Source organism: Lactuca sativa, chromosome 2 (assembly GCF_002870075.4).
Source record: "Lactuca sativa cultivar Salinas chromosome 2, Lsat_Salinas_v11, whole genome shotgun sequence".
Lineage (NCBI taxonomy): Eukaryota > Viridiplantae > Streptophyta > Magnoliopsida > Asterales > Asteraceae > Lactuca > Lactuca sativa.
Genome location: NC_056624.2, coordinates 114,948,554 through 114,966,913, shown reverse-complemented (window position 1 = coordinate 114,966,913; position 18,360 = coordinate 114,948,554). Strand labels below are relative to the sequence as shown.

The window sequence follows — 18,360 nt, the reverse complement described above, 5'->3', positions numbered from 1 at the left end:
ACCTCAATTTATAGGGTCAGGCCTCGGACATTACGCTAGGCGTACTCCTCGAATAAGATCACCAGCTCGGACCCAGCTGTCTTGCACCCATCGGATGGATCAGATCGGACCTACGCGGGGCGTAATCTCTTCGGACGCGGGGCGCACTGCGAGGGTGGCGTGTCACAATCCGAAGCGAAGCGTTGGTCAACAAGCGACGGCCCAGATGCAGCCACGTCATCCATCTCGCATCAGATTTCGCAATTTGCACACTCAACTTTAAAAATTCGTAACTTTCGAGTACGACCTCCGTTTTCGATGTTCTTTATATCCACGCGAAGGTGGGAATGTACTCTACAACTTTCGTTTAGACTTCGTCGGCTAATTTTGGCTCGATTTTAAATTTTATATTATGAACGGGCCGGGACACGATTGGTCCGTTAAATCCTTATAACTTCTTCATCCGACGTCCGTTTTCGCCCATTTTTTTCTCGTTACGCTGATTTAACGAGACCTTCAATTCTCGTTTAGGTCGTGTCAGCTAAAAACCGCTCGATCTAATATTCGAATTTCGGGTTGTACAGTGCTAGTCCGAAACTTCGAAAAATCATAACTTCTTCATACGAAGTCAAATTTGGGCGTTCTTTTTATCGATGTTCTTAGTTTAACATATTCTACAACTTTCGTTTAGATCACTAAGGCTAAATCTCGCTCTATCGTAAATTCACTATTGACGCTTCCGGTATCGTGTTGGTTCCGTCGCGAAATTTCAACGGGTCATAACTTCTTCGTTATAACTCGGATTTTGGCGTTCTTTATATAAATGGAAACCTTGTGACATATTCTACAACTTGGTTAAGATTATTTGTTTTAAATAATGTTTTGTCGAAAATTCATTTTCGACCCCTATTGCCTCTAATGGACTAGCCCGGATTTGCGGACGTTACAATAGGAGGCTGGAGCCTCGGAGTACACAGGGCGTACTGGTTCGAAACCGTCACTGCTTACGTATCCGAAGTGCTCGAGTGTGAGTGTCGACATACATCGGTGTACGCGGGGGGTACTTCAGATGAGTCTGATGACTCGTCTTCGGATAATACCGGAGGTTTAATAATTAAATTTAATTATTAATTATTTAATAAACTTAAAAAATTCATATCTTCTTCATACGAACTCCGTTTTCGACGTTCTTTATATCCACGCGAAGGTGAGACTACGCTCTACAACTTTCATTTAGACTCCGTCGGCTAATTTTAACTTTATTTTTATTATTTATTTTTAATAGGCCGGGACAGAAAATTCCGTTATACATTCATAACTTCTTCGTTTGACGTCCGTTCTCGGCTAACTTTTTATCGCTTCGATACCAACAACGAGATCTTCGATTCTCGTTTAGATTGCTAAGGCTAAATATCGCTCTAACGTAAATTCACTTTTTACGTCGCGCTGTGTCGTGCCGGTTCTATCGCGAAAATTCGACAGGTCATAACTTCTTCGTTATAACACGGATTTCGGCGTTCTTTATATGTACGGAATCCTTGTAACATATACTACAACTTAGTTAAGATTATTCATTCTAAATAATCTTTTATCAAAAAGTCATTTTTGACGCTTATCGTCTCTAAATTGACTAGCCCTGATCTACGGGCGTTACACTCGAGTATACTCACACTTGATCACTCACCCCTACTTGCTCCTTAGCATCCTAAAGATTCTTAAGTAGGTTGCTTACATATTTGGTGCTTTTAGTAGTACGGGCCCAATACGACCTTCCACACCAACCTGTAGTCACCCCAATTCCTCCTCCTAGGATTCCAGTTCACAAGTACTCTAACTCTCACGAATAACAGAATACCCTCTTAGTAGATCTCTCATATGCTCATCTAGATATCTCTCCTAGATTATCTCTCGACTCTGAACTCTCTCTCTCTCTCTCTCTCTAAGTGATCCTGCTAAATACTCTCACTAAGCACATACTCAAAGCACATAACAAACAACAACGACTCTTAGGCTAAGGTATCACAAATCAGGCAACTCTTGCCTTGAATATGAATTACATATCCTACCCTCTAGCATGCATCACTCTTATCTCATAAATACCTCATAAAACATTAAGTAAGGGTATTTTGGGAAATTACCGTTCGAGCTCTGGCTGAATGTACACACTGCTCCAACTCGTTTTCTCTTAAAACTCTTTCTTATTTTTAGAAAAATTTATTTATTTTGAATTTTTTTTCTCAAATCCTCAGTTGAGTCCAAACACACCCGGAGGTGCATCCGAATCCCTTTAACCAAGGCTCTAATACCAACTTGTAACACTGTAAATTTTCAAAAAAAAAAACATTTTAAAACACAATAAAACTCATGTACATTTTCTCAAAAACCACAAGTATCTCAAATGTCAACAAATCCACAAGTAAAAATCACAATCCCAGAATCATAAAAATAATCTCGCTCCTGTGTGTACTATGAAGTCGGTGCCTTCCCGTGATCCTGAGAGTTACCTGAAACACATAACACATAACACAGTAAGCATGAAGCTTAGTGAGTTCCCCAAAATACTACACACAACTCATTAGCCACTCGAGGCTATAACTCAGAAGACCCTCAGGTCAATGTGTCTCAGTGGGACCCTCTGGTCCTACAGCTCGGGTGGACCCTCCGATCCTAACTCAGTAGCTCAGAATAATACACAACACAAATCACAAAGACATAATCCAGGATATCACAATACTGAACATACACATAAGACCCTCCGGTCAAATAAAGATTACCACTCTAGGTAAAGTATAGTGAGAAGGCTCACCTTGTAAGCTAGCAAGTAATAATCTCATACATGAATTTCGTACTAGCCTCAGCCTAACACATAAAATAATTATTTCTAATTAACACTTAAATCATGACTCGAAATAAACTAGGTTATTGTCTCTCTCAAACTCTTGGAATGGGTAAAAGACCATTTTACCCACCCATGGTTCCTATTCTCCCTGCCTTGACCAAACCCTAAAGTCAACAGAAGTCAACACTCAAGTCAGGTGTTCATGTTTACCTAACTCGTCGAGTGCATCTATGTAAATCACTGAGTCCCCCTTGTTTCTTCAGTTGATCGCGAAAACCTAACTCAACTCGTCGATTTGTCCCGTCAACTCGTCGAGTTACCCTTGTCTAGACTTATCGAGGAAAACCCTAGTCGACTCGTTGAGTCAACTCGTTGACTCGGTGAGTCCATTCAGTCTGAATTCTCATTCAGAAGTTTTAAGGCAGATATACCACTCCACACTCTAGATCTAGGCTCTTAAGGCTTGAATGTCACATAAAGCTTCGATCTTTACGTTCATGCATGGCATATTTTGCTCCAAAATGCCAATACAACTCTAATATAGGTGTTTAAACACATATACTCTTATATGGCTGAATAAAGTTGGGACCTTTGGACTCTATGGACCTCACATGGTCCAGATCTGAAGTCTAGACCTCCTGATAGACTCAATGCACTCAATGTCCCAATAAAAAGGTGGTAAGAACCCTAAACTTCCATAATCATGAGATCTAACCAATAACGTGAGAAAGGTGTAGGCTTTTTACTTTCCACAAAAGCTCTGGACGATATAGCACTAGCTCCAACAGTTTCTCCTCGTTCCTTGCTGGATAATCTTCTCCTTCTCCTGAAAAGATGCACTAAAATACTCAAAGATTAGCCTTAGAACTCTCTTAGCTCACTACACACGTTTAGGGTTTCACACAGGGAAGTTGGGCGGCTGGTGAGGCACAAATGAGGTCATAAGTTCCCTTAAATAGGCCCCAACCCCGGGGATTTAGGGTTTCATCTCACAACGTCAACTCGGCGAGTCGACTCTTTGACTCGTCGAGTCGGCTATTAGACCCACGTGGTCAATCAATCTCTACTCGACGAGTTGAGACACCAACTCGTCGAGTTGCTCAATAGATCTCAAAATAAATAAATAAATAATATACCTAGATGTCCGGATGTTACAATAGATTTAGCTTGGAAGTTCCAATTGTAACCTCTAGCAACACTCTAGACCATTGTGAGTAACCAAGATCCATGCTTTACGTTTCCTTGTTGCTAGATCTAATTTTTTTATGCATATTTACTCATGGCTTAAGAATTAGATTGTTGGGACTCCATAAAGTTAGCAAATTTATGGGTCCTTAGGGTCCCTTGATGCTTATATGTTATAAATCTGAAGTTTCAATGATGTTTGAATTCATGTTTGAGATTTGATCTCCTTTTCTTCATGAACGACCTAGTTTGATCTCAAGTCTTGTATTGGACATACAAGACCTTAAAGCATCGATTTTTATGATCCTTGTTATGTTAGGAAGCCTCCTAGAAGAGATGGATTAATGGCTTAATGGAATAAGAAGTTTTTGGGATCAATTAGCATTCAGATCAAACTCAAGACATGATGATATGCCTGTCACGTCGTGATGATAATGAGGCCCGATTATATTGTCATGTAGTAGGTCACGACGTGAGCCGAGAACATAAATATAAATCTTATGCAAATATGATACAATTCTAAAATCAGAAATTCAGATGCATAAATTGGTACAAATTCTGATTCAGAAATCTGATACATTATCTGATGCAAAATTTCAATGATCTGATTTCTGATTTAAAAACAAAAATTCTAATAAAAACTGATGTGTAATCTGATTTATGATTTAGTTTTTGGGTGTGTTTTTCAGTAAAACCAAGTTCTTTTCTGATTTCTGAAGTTCTTTTACATAAAATTGAAGCTGTTTTTTTATACTAAATAAACTTTTTTTTTTCACAAAACAATGTTGTTTTTAATAAAACAAATCTATTTTGCACCAATAAGTTGTTTTTACCAAAATCAGCCAAAAAAACTCTAAAAAATCCATTTTTTCAGACTACTGGTAAAACCAAACATACATGGAAAAAATCCAATTTTAATTTTTGTTTTCTTCATGAAAATCGTACAATATAAAAAATAAAGCAAGTAAAATTGTTTCTGATTTCTAGTCCATTTCGTACAAACGAATTTGTTTTAAAATTGTATGAATAACATTGCGTAAATATACAAAATCAAACAAGAAAACATAAGATGATGAGGCATGCGCTAAACAAAGTTTCATTAAAACAAATTCTGCAACTATGACATTTTGTTTCCCAATATACAACAGCTTGAAGTGGTTCTACTAGACAACACGAACCTTCAATATGCCTCGATTATACATTTTATGTAGCAAGAAAATGAAGAAGATAAACCGGAGAATAAGAAAATTTTGTTTGCATTAGGGTGTTCCAATTAGTTACCCAAAACCTCTATTTATACACATAAATTAAAGGCCAAATTTGTAGAGATATTAGTCACAAGATTAATTCAAGTAATTAATATGTATTTTCAATTATATATATATATATATATATATATATATATATATATATATATATATATATATATATATATTCGGTAAGAAATTTTTTTTCGACTTATTTTTTTTGCGAAAAAAACAAATGAATCAATATTAACATGATTCACCAAAAAAATCCCGAAAAAACATTTCAATAATTCATTTTTATGATGATTTTGTTGATATTCACTAAAATTGTCATAAAAGTGAATTTTTTTTTCTTGATTTACCTAAAAATGAATCATGAAGGTGTTTTTTTCGGAATTTTTCTTGTGAATCATCTTACTTTTGAATCATCTAATGATTCATTTCATTTTATATAAAAAAATTTCTTACCTTCCTACCAAAAATTTCCTTCTTATTTGTAATAAGGTCCTTGAATTTTTTTTTTTCTTTCTCTCAACCGTTAAACTCTTGTATTTAGTTCTTCTAACACCTTAACTTTATAAAATCATTTATCATTTATTTTATATCCTTTTTGGATGTATAATATATGAAAACGAAGACATCAAAGATGAAAACACAAACATATAACCATTCATTAATTTTAATAATGGGTTAGAGTTCGGATTTCATGTTTAAAAATGAAGAAAAGCTATTTTTAAATCGGTTAAAAACAATTTTCTAACATTAATTATCGTCTCTAAATAGAACGGGGAAATATGTTTGATTGTGTATGTATGTTTTTTTTTTCTTTTCAGTGAGGTATTTTAATTTCAGAAAAGAAAGTTGAGTTGGAAGGTAGAAGATGATGGAAAAGTATGTATGTTATTTTTTCTTCCTCTTTTGGTATGTATGTTTTTTTTTTCTTCTTCTTTCAGAGAGGTTTTATCTTTATTTTTAATTGAAATTAATATTAAAATACATATTAAGAATTGAAAAAGAAAGTAAAATGGTATATTAGTTTTTTTTTTGTTTTTTCAAATTTTTTTTTTGAAAACGGCCAATAGATTAATATTAAAAAAAAGAAATAATAGAGAAAATAACAGTACTAGCCACATAAAGCTAGTGACAAAACACATAAGCACCAACAACACGAAAATAAAACATGTAACATATCATATTTAGATTAATTGTGTAAGTGGAAAAGTTTTTGAACCATAATTACGGTTTTATTGAAACTATAATAACCAATTTTGCGGTTTAGTTTTTCTTTATTTTATTTATTTATTTATTTTTTTATCACTTTCATGACATATAAATGAAAGATTTTAAACTTGAAAAACCACATAGAAATGTATCACTAAACTTGTAATTGGTCATCGTTAGTAAGATCTAACTATCGAATTAGTTTGAATTAGGTTTATAAATTATTAAACATTGAATTGTTTTTTCGGTGCCAGTTATATTATGACGTGTTTTCAAGAGAAGTGCATAAATTTCCAAGAAATCGATGGAGGCATTAATATACAAAAGAGTTAGGTTGTTAGTTCACCAAATTAACTAACTATTATTCCTTCATTTTTTGTCGTGACTTGTCAATACTACTTTTTATGTAAGCATATCGTTTGTTTCTTTTGCTCCAGAGGATTTTGCTTGTATTTAATGGAAATTATAATCCTCGACTCAAAAGGCTTCAGAGATACTAAGTAATAAACGTAAATTTTTGTTAATAAAACGTATATTATATTAAAAAACATCTTAAAAAATATAAAATGTTTAAAAACATGGATACCAAGGTGGGTTGTACCGTTGTGCTGTCGATTAGGAGTGTAGTTGGTAACCTATATGCCACCCTCTTAATCCAAAAATCGACTTTGACTTTTCTTCTCCACCTTTTCCCTATAAATATATCCAAAGTAACTCACCCTTCTCAATCAAACCACTAACAATTTCAAACATAATTTGTTTCAAACAATCTCTCAAATGGCACAAAATCAAACACTTGTCATATTGAAGTCAATGATCTTAGCAATCTCAATGGTTGTGTTATGTGGTCGTGGAATGGCTCAATCAACTTCAGGGTGCACAAACGTGATCATCAGCATGTCCCCATGCCTTAACTACATTACTGGCAACTCATCAACCCCGTCTTCAGGGTGTTGCACCCAACTGGCTAGTGTGGTCAAGTCGCAGCCACAATGCTTGTGTGAAGTTCTAAACGGTGGGGGCTCGTCCTTGGGTCTTAACATTAATCAAACACAAGCTCTTGAGTTGCCTAAAGCATGCGATGTCCAAACACCTCCAACTAGCCAATGCAATGGTAATATCCTTTTTCCAACTTAAAACATTCAATATTTGTTTTGATGGTATTTAATTGGTTTCGTTTTTATATGACCATATCTTTTACTAGTAATAATCATCGGCATAGGGGGCTTAAAGGGGGGACAAAATTGGCAGCTGCATAAGACCCAATTTTTTTATTATATATTTTTATTTAAAAATACAAAATTATAATAATGATAAGGGCCTTTTTTTTTTCTTGTTCGTCCTGAGTCTTTATGAAAATTTCATTTTTCAGGACCGGCCCTAATCATTGGCCTTGGCTTGCTTCTTTTTCCTTCATGAAATTTTTTAAATTTCAATAAAAAGTATAAAAGTAATATGGAGAAAATATGTTGAAATCATCTAAATTAGTTATTTTACTTTTCATCATTTTGGCTCTTCGAAAAATTGCACCAAGGAAGTATATGTTCTGTTACTAATTCTTGAACATTGTTTTGAAACCAATCAGCTGCATCGCCAGGAAGCTCTCCATCAACACCTAACAACCCTTCGGGTTCAGGTCGTGGATCGAATACCGTCCCATCAACGGATAACGGTTCATCAGATGCAACTGTTATGCAATTGACATTAATTCCAATTTTATTTTCGTTACTTGTTGCAACATACACTATCGTGCTCTGAAGTGTGCGAGACGGCAGCTTGCTCTTAGCTTTGATTTTTGCTTTTTCATCATCCTATTTTGCATAATCTTGAGTTGAACCATATGGTATGTTGTATTCTTTGAGTTGGAGATTTTATATGTTTTGTGATGTAATGTACTCATTCTTTTCATGATTGGAATTTTGTATGTTTCTAATAAATACAAGATTATACTATATTTATTTGGTGTTGGTTCTCTTGGAAACCAAGAATCGAACGATCCTCAATCATTTAATACCTTATGAATCAAATTAACCGGCAAGAAACTTTATCACCAATCAAGCCAAATGGATCATTTACAGTTTGGATCCTCTTCTATGTAAATCTTTCTTTATTTCAAATTGATATTAATTATTTGGTTAAATAAATTATTATAGTATAACATAGCACGTTCATTCTAACCTTTTGTGTTTGGGGCTTAACATATGCAGCAAACAAATAAATCCGAGTCGTCGGTTGGAATATACATGTACTATAAAACATAATAGGACCCAACCATTGACCATTAACATGTCACATCATTTAACTTTATATTTTGAGTACCATAGGATCCCGTTCAAGCTAGCTTGGATAACTGAATGGACCGCTCTTTTTATTTAAATGTTTTACCTAATTCTATTTTTTAGAACATCTTTTATTAAGCTATCAAGAGCCTTACAGAAAATGATTACATCAAAGAAATAGCAACTTTGGGATTTTGCAGTTATCTCACCCAATTAATTTGAACGAAGGACTTCTATTCTATTGTTAACCACAAGAAAGTTTGGGTAATAATCCTATCAAACAATTGTCTTTTAGAGTTACTTCTACATAGGGATGAGCATGGGTCGGTTCGGATCGTTTTTTTTGCTAAAACCAAACCAAACCATAGAAAGTCGGTTTTTTGGTTTCTAAACCCATATAGGTTCGGTTTTTGCATGGTTCGGTTTTTCGGTTTTCCATATTGGGTTTATTGGTTTTCGGTTTTAAACCGTGGGTTTATGAGCTCCTATTTTTTTTTTATAGTTTTTTGGTTCAAACCTACTGAAAGTACATTGCAATAAATAGTATTGTATTTATTTTAAATATATTAAAATAAAGAATACGGATTCTAGTATTCTAAAAACATAAAAATGTTCAAAAGATCAAAGTTTAACAATATTAAGAGTTTGTTGAAAATAAATATAAAGTCTAAAACTAAAAGTTTAAAACATAATAAATAATATATGTGAGTCGGTTCCGTTTTTATAGGCGATTTTATACATCAAAACCGAACCAACCCATTTTTCGGTTTTTGTAAAATTCAAACCTAAATCGTCGGTTATTGCTTTGGGTTCGGTTTTTCAGTTTCGGTTATATCGGTTTTTTTGGTTTTTCGGTTTTCGATTCGGTTTTTGCTCGTCCTTAGTTCTACCAAACAAAAAAGTATTTCTAAAAAACCCATGTATAACACCGCTTATAAAATGATATTATTTTTAGTTTTCAGATACCAATCTATTTTTCCTACACACCAACATATAAAAGATAAAAGATAGACTTTTCAAATTTCAGAACTATTTAATAATTTATATTCTCTCTTATTTGTCATTTTCTCTCTAGAGTCATTTTTTTTCTTCTAATTTTTTTATTCTAAAAAATATATATTTATATAACCTAGCCACTATAATCATCCCTAAGTCTAGAGATCCGCAACAAAATATCGAACATCCAAAAAAATATAGAAAGGGTATTGCTAATGAGACACCCCTTAGACACTCTGTTATTACTTTTATAAAAAGTCAACCTATAATCAATTATCTATAATCAACTTTTTCGGAAAACAACGAAATTTCAACTAATAAAAATATCTTAATAATCAAATAGGATGTCTAAATGGAAAAACAGGATGTCTTTTTAGTCAACTCCATATAGAAAACATATTCCAAACCAACATCGCACGCCAGACATAAAACCATTGGAATATCCATCTTCTACTAGCAATATTATTTTTAATATAAACATTATTTAAAGTCAAACGCCAAGAAGTGATATTGACATTAATAGGCACTAGACGATCCCAATATGTCAGACTTCAATCATGACTATAATATTTGTATCAATAAAATCTCGTAGAAACAAACATAGAAGTCACAAGAGCCGAACAGAGACAATAGAAGATAAAAATGTTACCAAAAAGGCCCTGAGGTCAATCCATTGGCAACTTTCACTCCCTTCCCTCAGCTCCCGAGATGAAACTAAGTCATCTGACTCATTTTCGACATAACTGAAATATATACTTATCAAAGAAGAGTCACCCTACCATATGTCCTCCCAAAAAGAAGTAAGAGACTTATCACCAATTCTCTTTTTAAATATAAAAAGATTTTAACATTCTACTTATATAAATGAAAACACGTTGTTAGAATAGAATAGACAACCAAGAAGAATTTAAACAATTTATTGGTATTGGCTAATCATTCAAGCCATGATTACCATAAATAACCATAACCACCTAAACACAAAGCATTAGGGGTGTCGGCAAAGCGACAAAACCTATTTAAAAAGGATATCCAAATTGAGCGCAATAGACTACTAAGAGGGTGTTTAGGTGTTAATCTAAATTTTTTTAATGACTTCTTGAAAAGCTAATAAATTAAAAAAAATGTTTGGATATCTAATAAGTACTTTTAAAACAATTTTTTGTTTACCCTTTTAAGAAGTAACAATTTGTGATAGCCAACTACTGGTTTGGTGTAATCATCCAATTTTTGACCATAGTAGGTTGTATAACAATTTTCCCTCTATGGAGAGGTCTTAAAAAGTTTCAAAATCATCATGAACTTACATTTGCACATGTATACACGAATCACTATGTGGCAGTGTTTTAAAAACCGGTTTGAACCGGCCGGTCGAACCGGTTGGACCGGGAACCAAGAGAGGGAGCGGTTCAACTATCACCGGTTTTACATTGATTTCTGAACCGTATTGAACCGGCCGGTTTTTAGAAAAAACAGGTTGAACCGGTCAAAATAAACCGGTTGAACCGGTTAAACAGAATAAAAACACATGAAAAAAAATCATTTACATTATAAACTTTGGTGATTTTTTTCAAATCGATTTAGTTTTCTCTACAAAAAACATATGATAAATGTTATAGATTCTTTTGATGTGTTTGTATTCATCAAAAACTATATTTCGTTTCGGTATTATACTTTATTTTCTTTTTGACGTATATGGATTGATATAAAACACTAAAACCTATGGTTAAGTGTTATTTTAATGTATTTGGATTCATCTACAACTTATTTTTATGTGTATTTTTAATATTTGAACTTGTAAACATCAAATTCATAATTTTTATATGTATGTATGTGTAGGAAAATAGAAAAAAACATGAAAAATATAGAAACCAGTTCACCCGGCGGTCGAACCGGTTAAACCGGGAACCGGTCACCATACCGGTTCAACTAAAAAACCGGTTTTTAAAACATTGCTATGTAGTGATATAGTTAGAAGTAGAGTATCTGATGCCTTCTATTTCGACGTTATGGATCCACCACAAATACTCGTCCGCAACCGAATGACAAACTATATATAAGTAGCGTTTATTTCAAAAATATATATGTATTTAATTTATGACTATAGATGATTAGTTGTTGTTTATTTTTATCTTGGAACTTTGTTATGTAATATTTTAAAAAAATAAAATGATGAAGTTTTGTTCATAGTTTATTTTTCTTATAATCTTATTAATACTATCATTGATATTAGGTTGATGAAAATTTATTTGGAATTTTATTTTTTTATAATATTATTTATATTATTATATTATAAAAAAATATTATTGTTGGTTTTATCTTAATATAAAATAAATTTAAAAAATTAATATTAATAAAGTTAGTAATAAAAATATAATTACTAAATAATAAGGATTTATTGATTAGGTTATAATAAAGTAATAATAAAAATGAGTCAAACGATACTTATATGGTAATGATGATTTAAAAAGTAATGCAATGATAATTATATGACAATAATAACCTAAAAATAAGATTAACAGTATGATGGTGGTATATGTTGGTGTGTCTATAATAGGAACCAAATTAAAATACATATATATATTTTTATTGGAATCATTAACGTCTTCTTCTATAGTAAGTTAAGTGTTTATTTGTTTCTTTTGGTGTGTTAAAATACATAATGCATTGTTCTACTTTAATGTATGTCATTATATATTACGTAGTTTTATTAACAATCAAACATCTTTATTATATATATATATATATATATATATATATATATATATATATATATATATATATATATATATATATATATATATATATATATATATATATATACTAGCCGTTTATCCGCGCTAAGCGACGGGTGCGAATAATTTCTTTCAGAAATTAGTTTCTAGAGGTTATTAGTTTTTTACGCAAAATTCATATAATATAATTATTTCAATGCTTTTTGTCCTAAAAATGGTAAATTTTTATAAGGTTAATAGATAGTAGATAATAGATAATAGATATATATATATATATATATATATATATATATATATATATATATATATATATATATATATATATATATATATATATAAAACCAATAATTTTCTTACATTTGACAGTGATGTGTGTTGATCTTTAAGTTGATTACACTCTGATTAACTTGGTCGATCGAGTTGTTAAATTTTCTTTGGAAATGGATTTTTTCTTTAAGTGCTAAATGAAATCTAAATATCAAAGCCCAATAAATCGGTTCAAATGTTTTTTATCGGTTCAATTACATCGGTCCAACCTTGTTTTTAAGGAAACTATCTAGTTCAGTCTAGTTTGGATTTTGTTATATCTTATGATGTGATCACAACGATAAGAACTTATCCCACTCGTTTATAAGTTTGTAATAACAAATTAGATAATTTAAAGATTGTAAAAACACCCGACGGTAGCTCGATAATAGACCGAAGTTAAGAGATTAATCGATTTACGTGGTGATTAATCAAAGACAATAAATTATTATAAAATTTTAAAATATCTTAAGAAAATAAGTATTTGAAAATATGAAAATTTTTCTAAAATATTTGAAACTTTGAAAATTTTAATGTAATTTTTGAATACTTGAAAATTTGATTTTTTAATTAGTATTAAGTTTAATAAAATTATCATTGATTCTGTTATTGAAAATAATATAAAAAAATTTTTAATATTTGAATTTTTTTTAAACTTTTGTTAACTATTTAATTAGTAATGTTCAATTGTATTAAAAACTAAATACTCAAACAACAATCACAAGTTTTAAGTCGGTCTGTTACAATTTATTACATGGGGACCATTTCTTTATGTCTTGCACGCACGGACCATTTTTATAAAATCAAACATAACCATTTTTAAGTTGATAGTTTTGAAAACTAATATTTATTATGAAATCCACACACCATATACTTTATTGTCCTAACATTGCATATATATTAAAATAATAATAACTAACCATTTATCTCATTTTTAAAAATGAAAGCAACCAAAAATTAAATACATTAAAATTAAACAAATATATTTTTTCAAAAATAAGATAAATTATTACATATTTAGTATGTATAGATGGGTCTATAACAAAATTATCTTAAATAGTAATGGAATTAATAAGCCTACAATCCTTATAGATTCATGTGAATATGTCACCTAAAAGAATTTTTTTTGTAAGGTGGGTAGATATAAATTTGACAATCCAACTTCTAATATTACACAACTAAAGTGGTTATATAAAGATGGGCTCTGACTTGATAGGCTTGAATATATTTTTGGATGATTTTGCTCTTGCTGGTTGATACATGGCTAGACAAGTTTGCCTCTGTTGTTGGTGTTTTTGAATACCGAAGAGGTTATTTTGGATCTTGGATTTAGCCTTGTTGTACAACTTCTCCCAAAAGCAACTAATATGCCCCCCATGTTGTCTTTCCCATGAATTGGACAATTTTGCCCTTTTCTTTTGGTGTTGCTATTAATCTCCAATCCACTCTACCTGGAATTGGACAAATTCTCCCTCAAATAACTAATGTCTACTTTACTTGAAAACATGGTTGTTATACTTGGTTATGCATATAAAAAGACCATAAAATCAGCATAAAAGAAATCACTAATAGATTATCTTTGACGTTCACTATTTGGTTATAACATCCATCTCATTTAAAAACATGAAAAAATTAATCAATATCACGATTATAGCTTGTTGCAACCAGGAATTCAAAAGTTAAAATTCCAGGATGGCTTTAATGATTCAAAAGGATCAATGATTGTTTTTTCTATATAAAATTGTGATTTTCTGTTGCAATCTTTGAGCCTCAATACTCGAAAATAGGAAGGTTAACAGTTAATGATGTTAAAATGGTTTTAAATTTGGACTAAACATTGTAAACATCAAAATGAATAGGGGACATCTATGTAGTTATATTGAAAAGTTATAACTCTTGATTAAAAAAAATAATAGAATTTTATATAATTGGTCTATATGGTAACTGCTTTTTGCAGTTTTGGTCTAATGTTAAAATAGTCATTTTAAAATTAATACAACAATTGAGTCGTTAAATTTAACAATTCAGGGACCTGTTTGCCTGCCTGATATGTCATATTTCACTTGTAACGGACCTGTTGCGTGATATAAAAACATAAGACAAACATTACTTATCTTTTCCTGTGTGTCTATAGACTTTTTTGCATTCTAATTAGTAGATATTACTTGATTAGACAATCATAGATAGTCATTTGTACTCATTCACATGGTTTATTCACTTAAAAACAAAACATACATTGGTGAGAGAACTTACATGATCATACTTGGTACTTGCATAAACCCATCCCAAACTGAATTATTGCATATAAGTTCCAGAAAGGTCATCAAGACCATATAGGGGCAGAAAGGTCATTAAGCAACAAAAAATACTTCTTTTCAATATGCATCATAAACGACACCAACTAATGATGAGAGCTTACAGGACACAAATTTTTGTTACCAAATTCACCACTCCTACAAAACACAAAGAGTTTTAACCGAGCATCTAAAATAAACACATATCTTACACCTTCCAGGGGAAAAATGTCATTAATCACCCAATTACTTAAACATTGATCCACTATAGCCAACATATATGTTAATAAATTCATTCTCAATTCAATTTATGATATGAACAGATACCTCTGTTCAGATAGTCATGAAAACCCACAAATAGTAGATTTCAGTTCTAATTTAATGGACAAACTCACATTTGGAATATTAGCTTATATACAAATTTAAGGAAATTAATGACTTTAACTTTGTAGCTTAAGACCTGTGGTGTACAAGTTCAAATTTAATCATGGATAATAAAACATCCATATACTATTTATCAAGTAAATACATATGAAATAAGAATAGAATGTGAACAAAAATAAGATATGAAGACAAATAAGAAATTAACCTTTTGTAGGTGGCTACCATCACTCAACAAAACCCTAGCATACACAAATCCATTGAACAAATAAAATTTTTAAATTAGAATCAAAAATATATCTAAGAACAAAATCTGAGAAGTAAAAAAGAATAAACCGATGGTCAATGAATCAACTGTCACCTATGCATGAAATGAATCTATTTGACTGCAAATGGTTAGAAACTTAAATCAGAGGTATTAAAGTTAACTCATCCCTTTCAAGAAACCTATGACCAACCTATGTAGTTTTGTTTAAACTGATCTGCAAGAAAAGTTACAAAATAACAAAAATAATGAAATGAAGGGAAATCACCTTTGATTTGGAAAATATATTTCTCTGTAACAACAATACAGAGAGAGAGAGAGAGAGAGAGAGAGAAGCATTAAATAGAGCTTAGTTTGATGTGGCTGATGTTTGGTGGTACGTATGTGGTGGCAACGGTGAAGAAGTTCAAATTCAGGGTTTTTATGGTTCTTGGAGAGATGTGTCTGATGGTGCTCACGTATGGTGGGGACGGTAGCACAACGATTCTGGTGTTGACCGTAGATGAGGGCGGCGATGGTGGCAATGACATATGAAATCTAGGGTTTTAGAGTAATGGTGATGGTGGTGAAGTGTGATCTGATATGTGGGATTGGAGGATAACATCATTGTAAAATATAGAAGGAGATGATGCCGAATAAAGGAGATAGGGGTCGAGAATAATGAGAGTTTGGTATTCAGTGGTTTGTCTTAAATGCCAGATGAAAACTCGAAATGGTTTCATGAGATGGGTTCCAGGGTTTCGATTGTGGCTGATGGCCATGGAACTGGAGAGCATTTGGATGAGGCATATTTGGCAATTGGCGGTGGGGTGTGGGCATATTAGGGTTTTAAACAAAGAAGACATGGGTAAGTAACAAACGCGTTTTTGAAGGCTAAACAAAATCAAAACTAATGGTGGGTTTTCAATGGTGGTGGTGGTGGTGGCGGTGGTGAGGCAATGGTAGAGGTACCAACAAAAAAAATTAAAAATTACAACACCACCATAAACACATCTCCTTCCATTGTCACCTGCATATCAATCTTATCTTCATTAATACAAAAATGAAGACCGCGATAGAGACAGAGAAAGAGGGATTGGTGCCTACGATGGTGGTGGGGTTTTTCTGTGATAGTGGTTGAAGTCAATGTGGGTTCTGAGATGGTGGTTAGTTGGTGATGGTGGCATTAAGCATTGTTGGTTCTAGGTTTTTCAGAAGTGCGACAAAGGGATCAGCAGTCGTGAGTGGTGCGATGGTGGTGTTTCAAATAGCGATTCTCCAATGTTCGGTGTTTTAAACTACATGTTGGGCGAATGAAAGCGAAAGAACGGGTCAAGATAAGGATAGAGAGGAAATAGATAGGTGGGGCTTGGTCAAATACATGCGAGTCTCAGTCAAACCATAAGTAAAAAATTGAAGATGTGATCAAATATGTGTGTTTGACCGATTCAAAGGGCTGAGATTAAGGAATACCGGTTCAAACATCTGTCTTAGCCTTTACTTTCTCATTTTTGTTGACTCATTAAAAGTTCAATGCATAAACTAATTGTATAAAGTGCAGTAAAGATTTGTACCTCTTAAAATTTAGCAAAACTTGCTAAATGCTTATTAAGGTATATATATATATATATATATATATATATATATATATATATATATATATATATATATATATATATATATATATATATATATACTAGCCGTTACCCGCGCACAGCGGCGGAGACAAATAGCTTCTTTCAACGATATTTTTTTAAAGAAAAATGTTATGTTCCAAAAGAAAGTTCATGTTGTGGGTGAGAGGAAGGACGGTAGTCGTGATAGTGGTTGGTTGAAGGCGAAAGGAGGCAGAGCGGTTGTGGTGGTGGTGGTGGTTATATTGTCTTGGTTACTGGTTAGGGTTCTTCGAGAGAGTGTGTGTATATTTCTTACTTTGAAGGGATTATGAAGATAGATATTATGAGATGGCTTGTTACCAATGTGAGAGAAGAGATCCTCTATAAATTGTTGACATTGACCGCTTCAAATGGCTGAAGTGTTGAGATTGACGGGTTCAATTTGCAAATGAAATCTTCTATTAATGTGATACGAGATTTTTAGGGGATAAAGGATAGGGTTAAAGTTTTAATATTATTATATTATAAATGGGTTGTACTTCAAGCTTAATAGTTTGGACGTCTTAAAAAAATAATATTATTATATTCAATCTATTTATAGAAATAGTTAGATTTCTTTTATAAGATAGTAAAGATATATATATATATATATATATATATATATATATATATATATATATATATATATATATATATATATATATATATTAAAAATGTACAACTCTTAGAACAGTACCTGACCAGGGTACTGTTCATGGGTTATATTACATGGGTTACTCAACTATAATTACCGTCTATCATCTGTTCTTTTTTATTCCACCCCTCTAGATTCTTTTTCTCAGTTACACCCGAAAAAGCTTTCACCGCCATGACCGCTCACTCTATTTTTCCTCGTTACTCCATATATCAACTGCTTCTTCTACTTCTACTCTAATTTCCATTAGGATCGTTCTCCACTTCTCACTAGAATTCATTTTTATCAAAGGTCGTCCCTTGGGTTTCCGATAATGACAGAGGGAAACCACTGCATCGCCATGGCTG

The 18,360-nt window shown here is 32.2% G+C and overlaps 1 protein-coding gene and 1 long non-coding RNA gene across 3 annotated transcripts; one reads left to right on the top strand and one right to left on the bottom strand.

Moving 5' to 3' along the window:
• Window positions 1-7,193: 7,193 nt before the first annotated feature.
• LOC111893866 (non-specific lipid transfer protein GPI-anchored 5) lies at window positions 7,194-8,425 on the top strand. The gene is made up of 2 exons (XM_023889953.3): window positions 7,194-7,585; window positions 8,057-8,425. The coding sequence occupies exons 1-2, from the start codon at window positions 7,249-7,251 to the stop codon at window positions 8,227-8,229; spliced, it is 510 nt and encodes a 169-aa protein (XP_023745721.1). The 5' UTR covers window positions 7,194-7,248; the 3' UTR covers window positions 8,230-8,425.
• A 5,321-nt stretch (window positions 8,426-13,746) lies between these two features.
• LOC111893884 (uncharacterized) lies at window positions 13,747-17,229 on the bottom strand. 2 transcript variants are annotated; one of them, XR_006188081.2, is made up of 2 exons: window positions 15,038-17,229; window positions 13,747-14,858 (listed from the first exon to the last, which is right to left on the bottom strand). It is a non-coding gene; the product is annotated as an uncharacterized LOC111893884 (long non-coding RNA). The 2 variants fall into 2 exon arrangements; XR_002851023.3 differs by having other exon boundaries at window positions 13,747-14,235.
• Window positions 17,230-18,360: the final 1,131 nt, after the last annotated feature.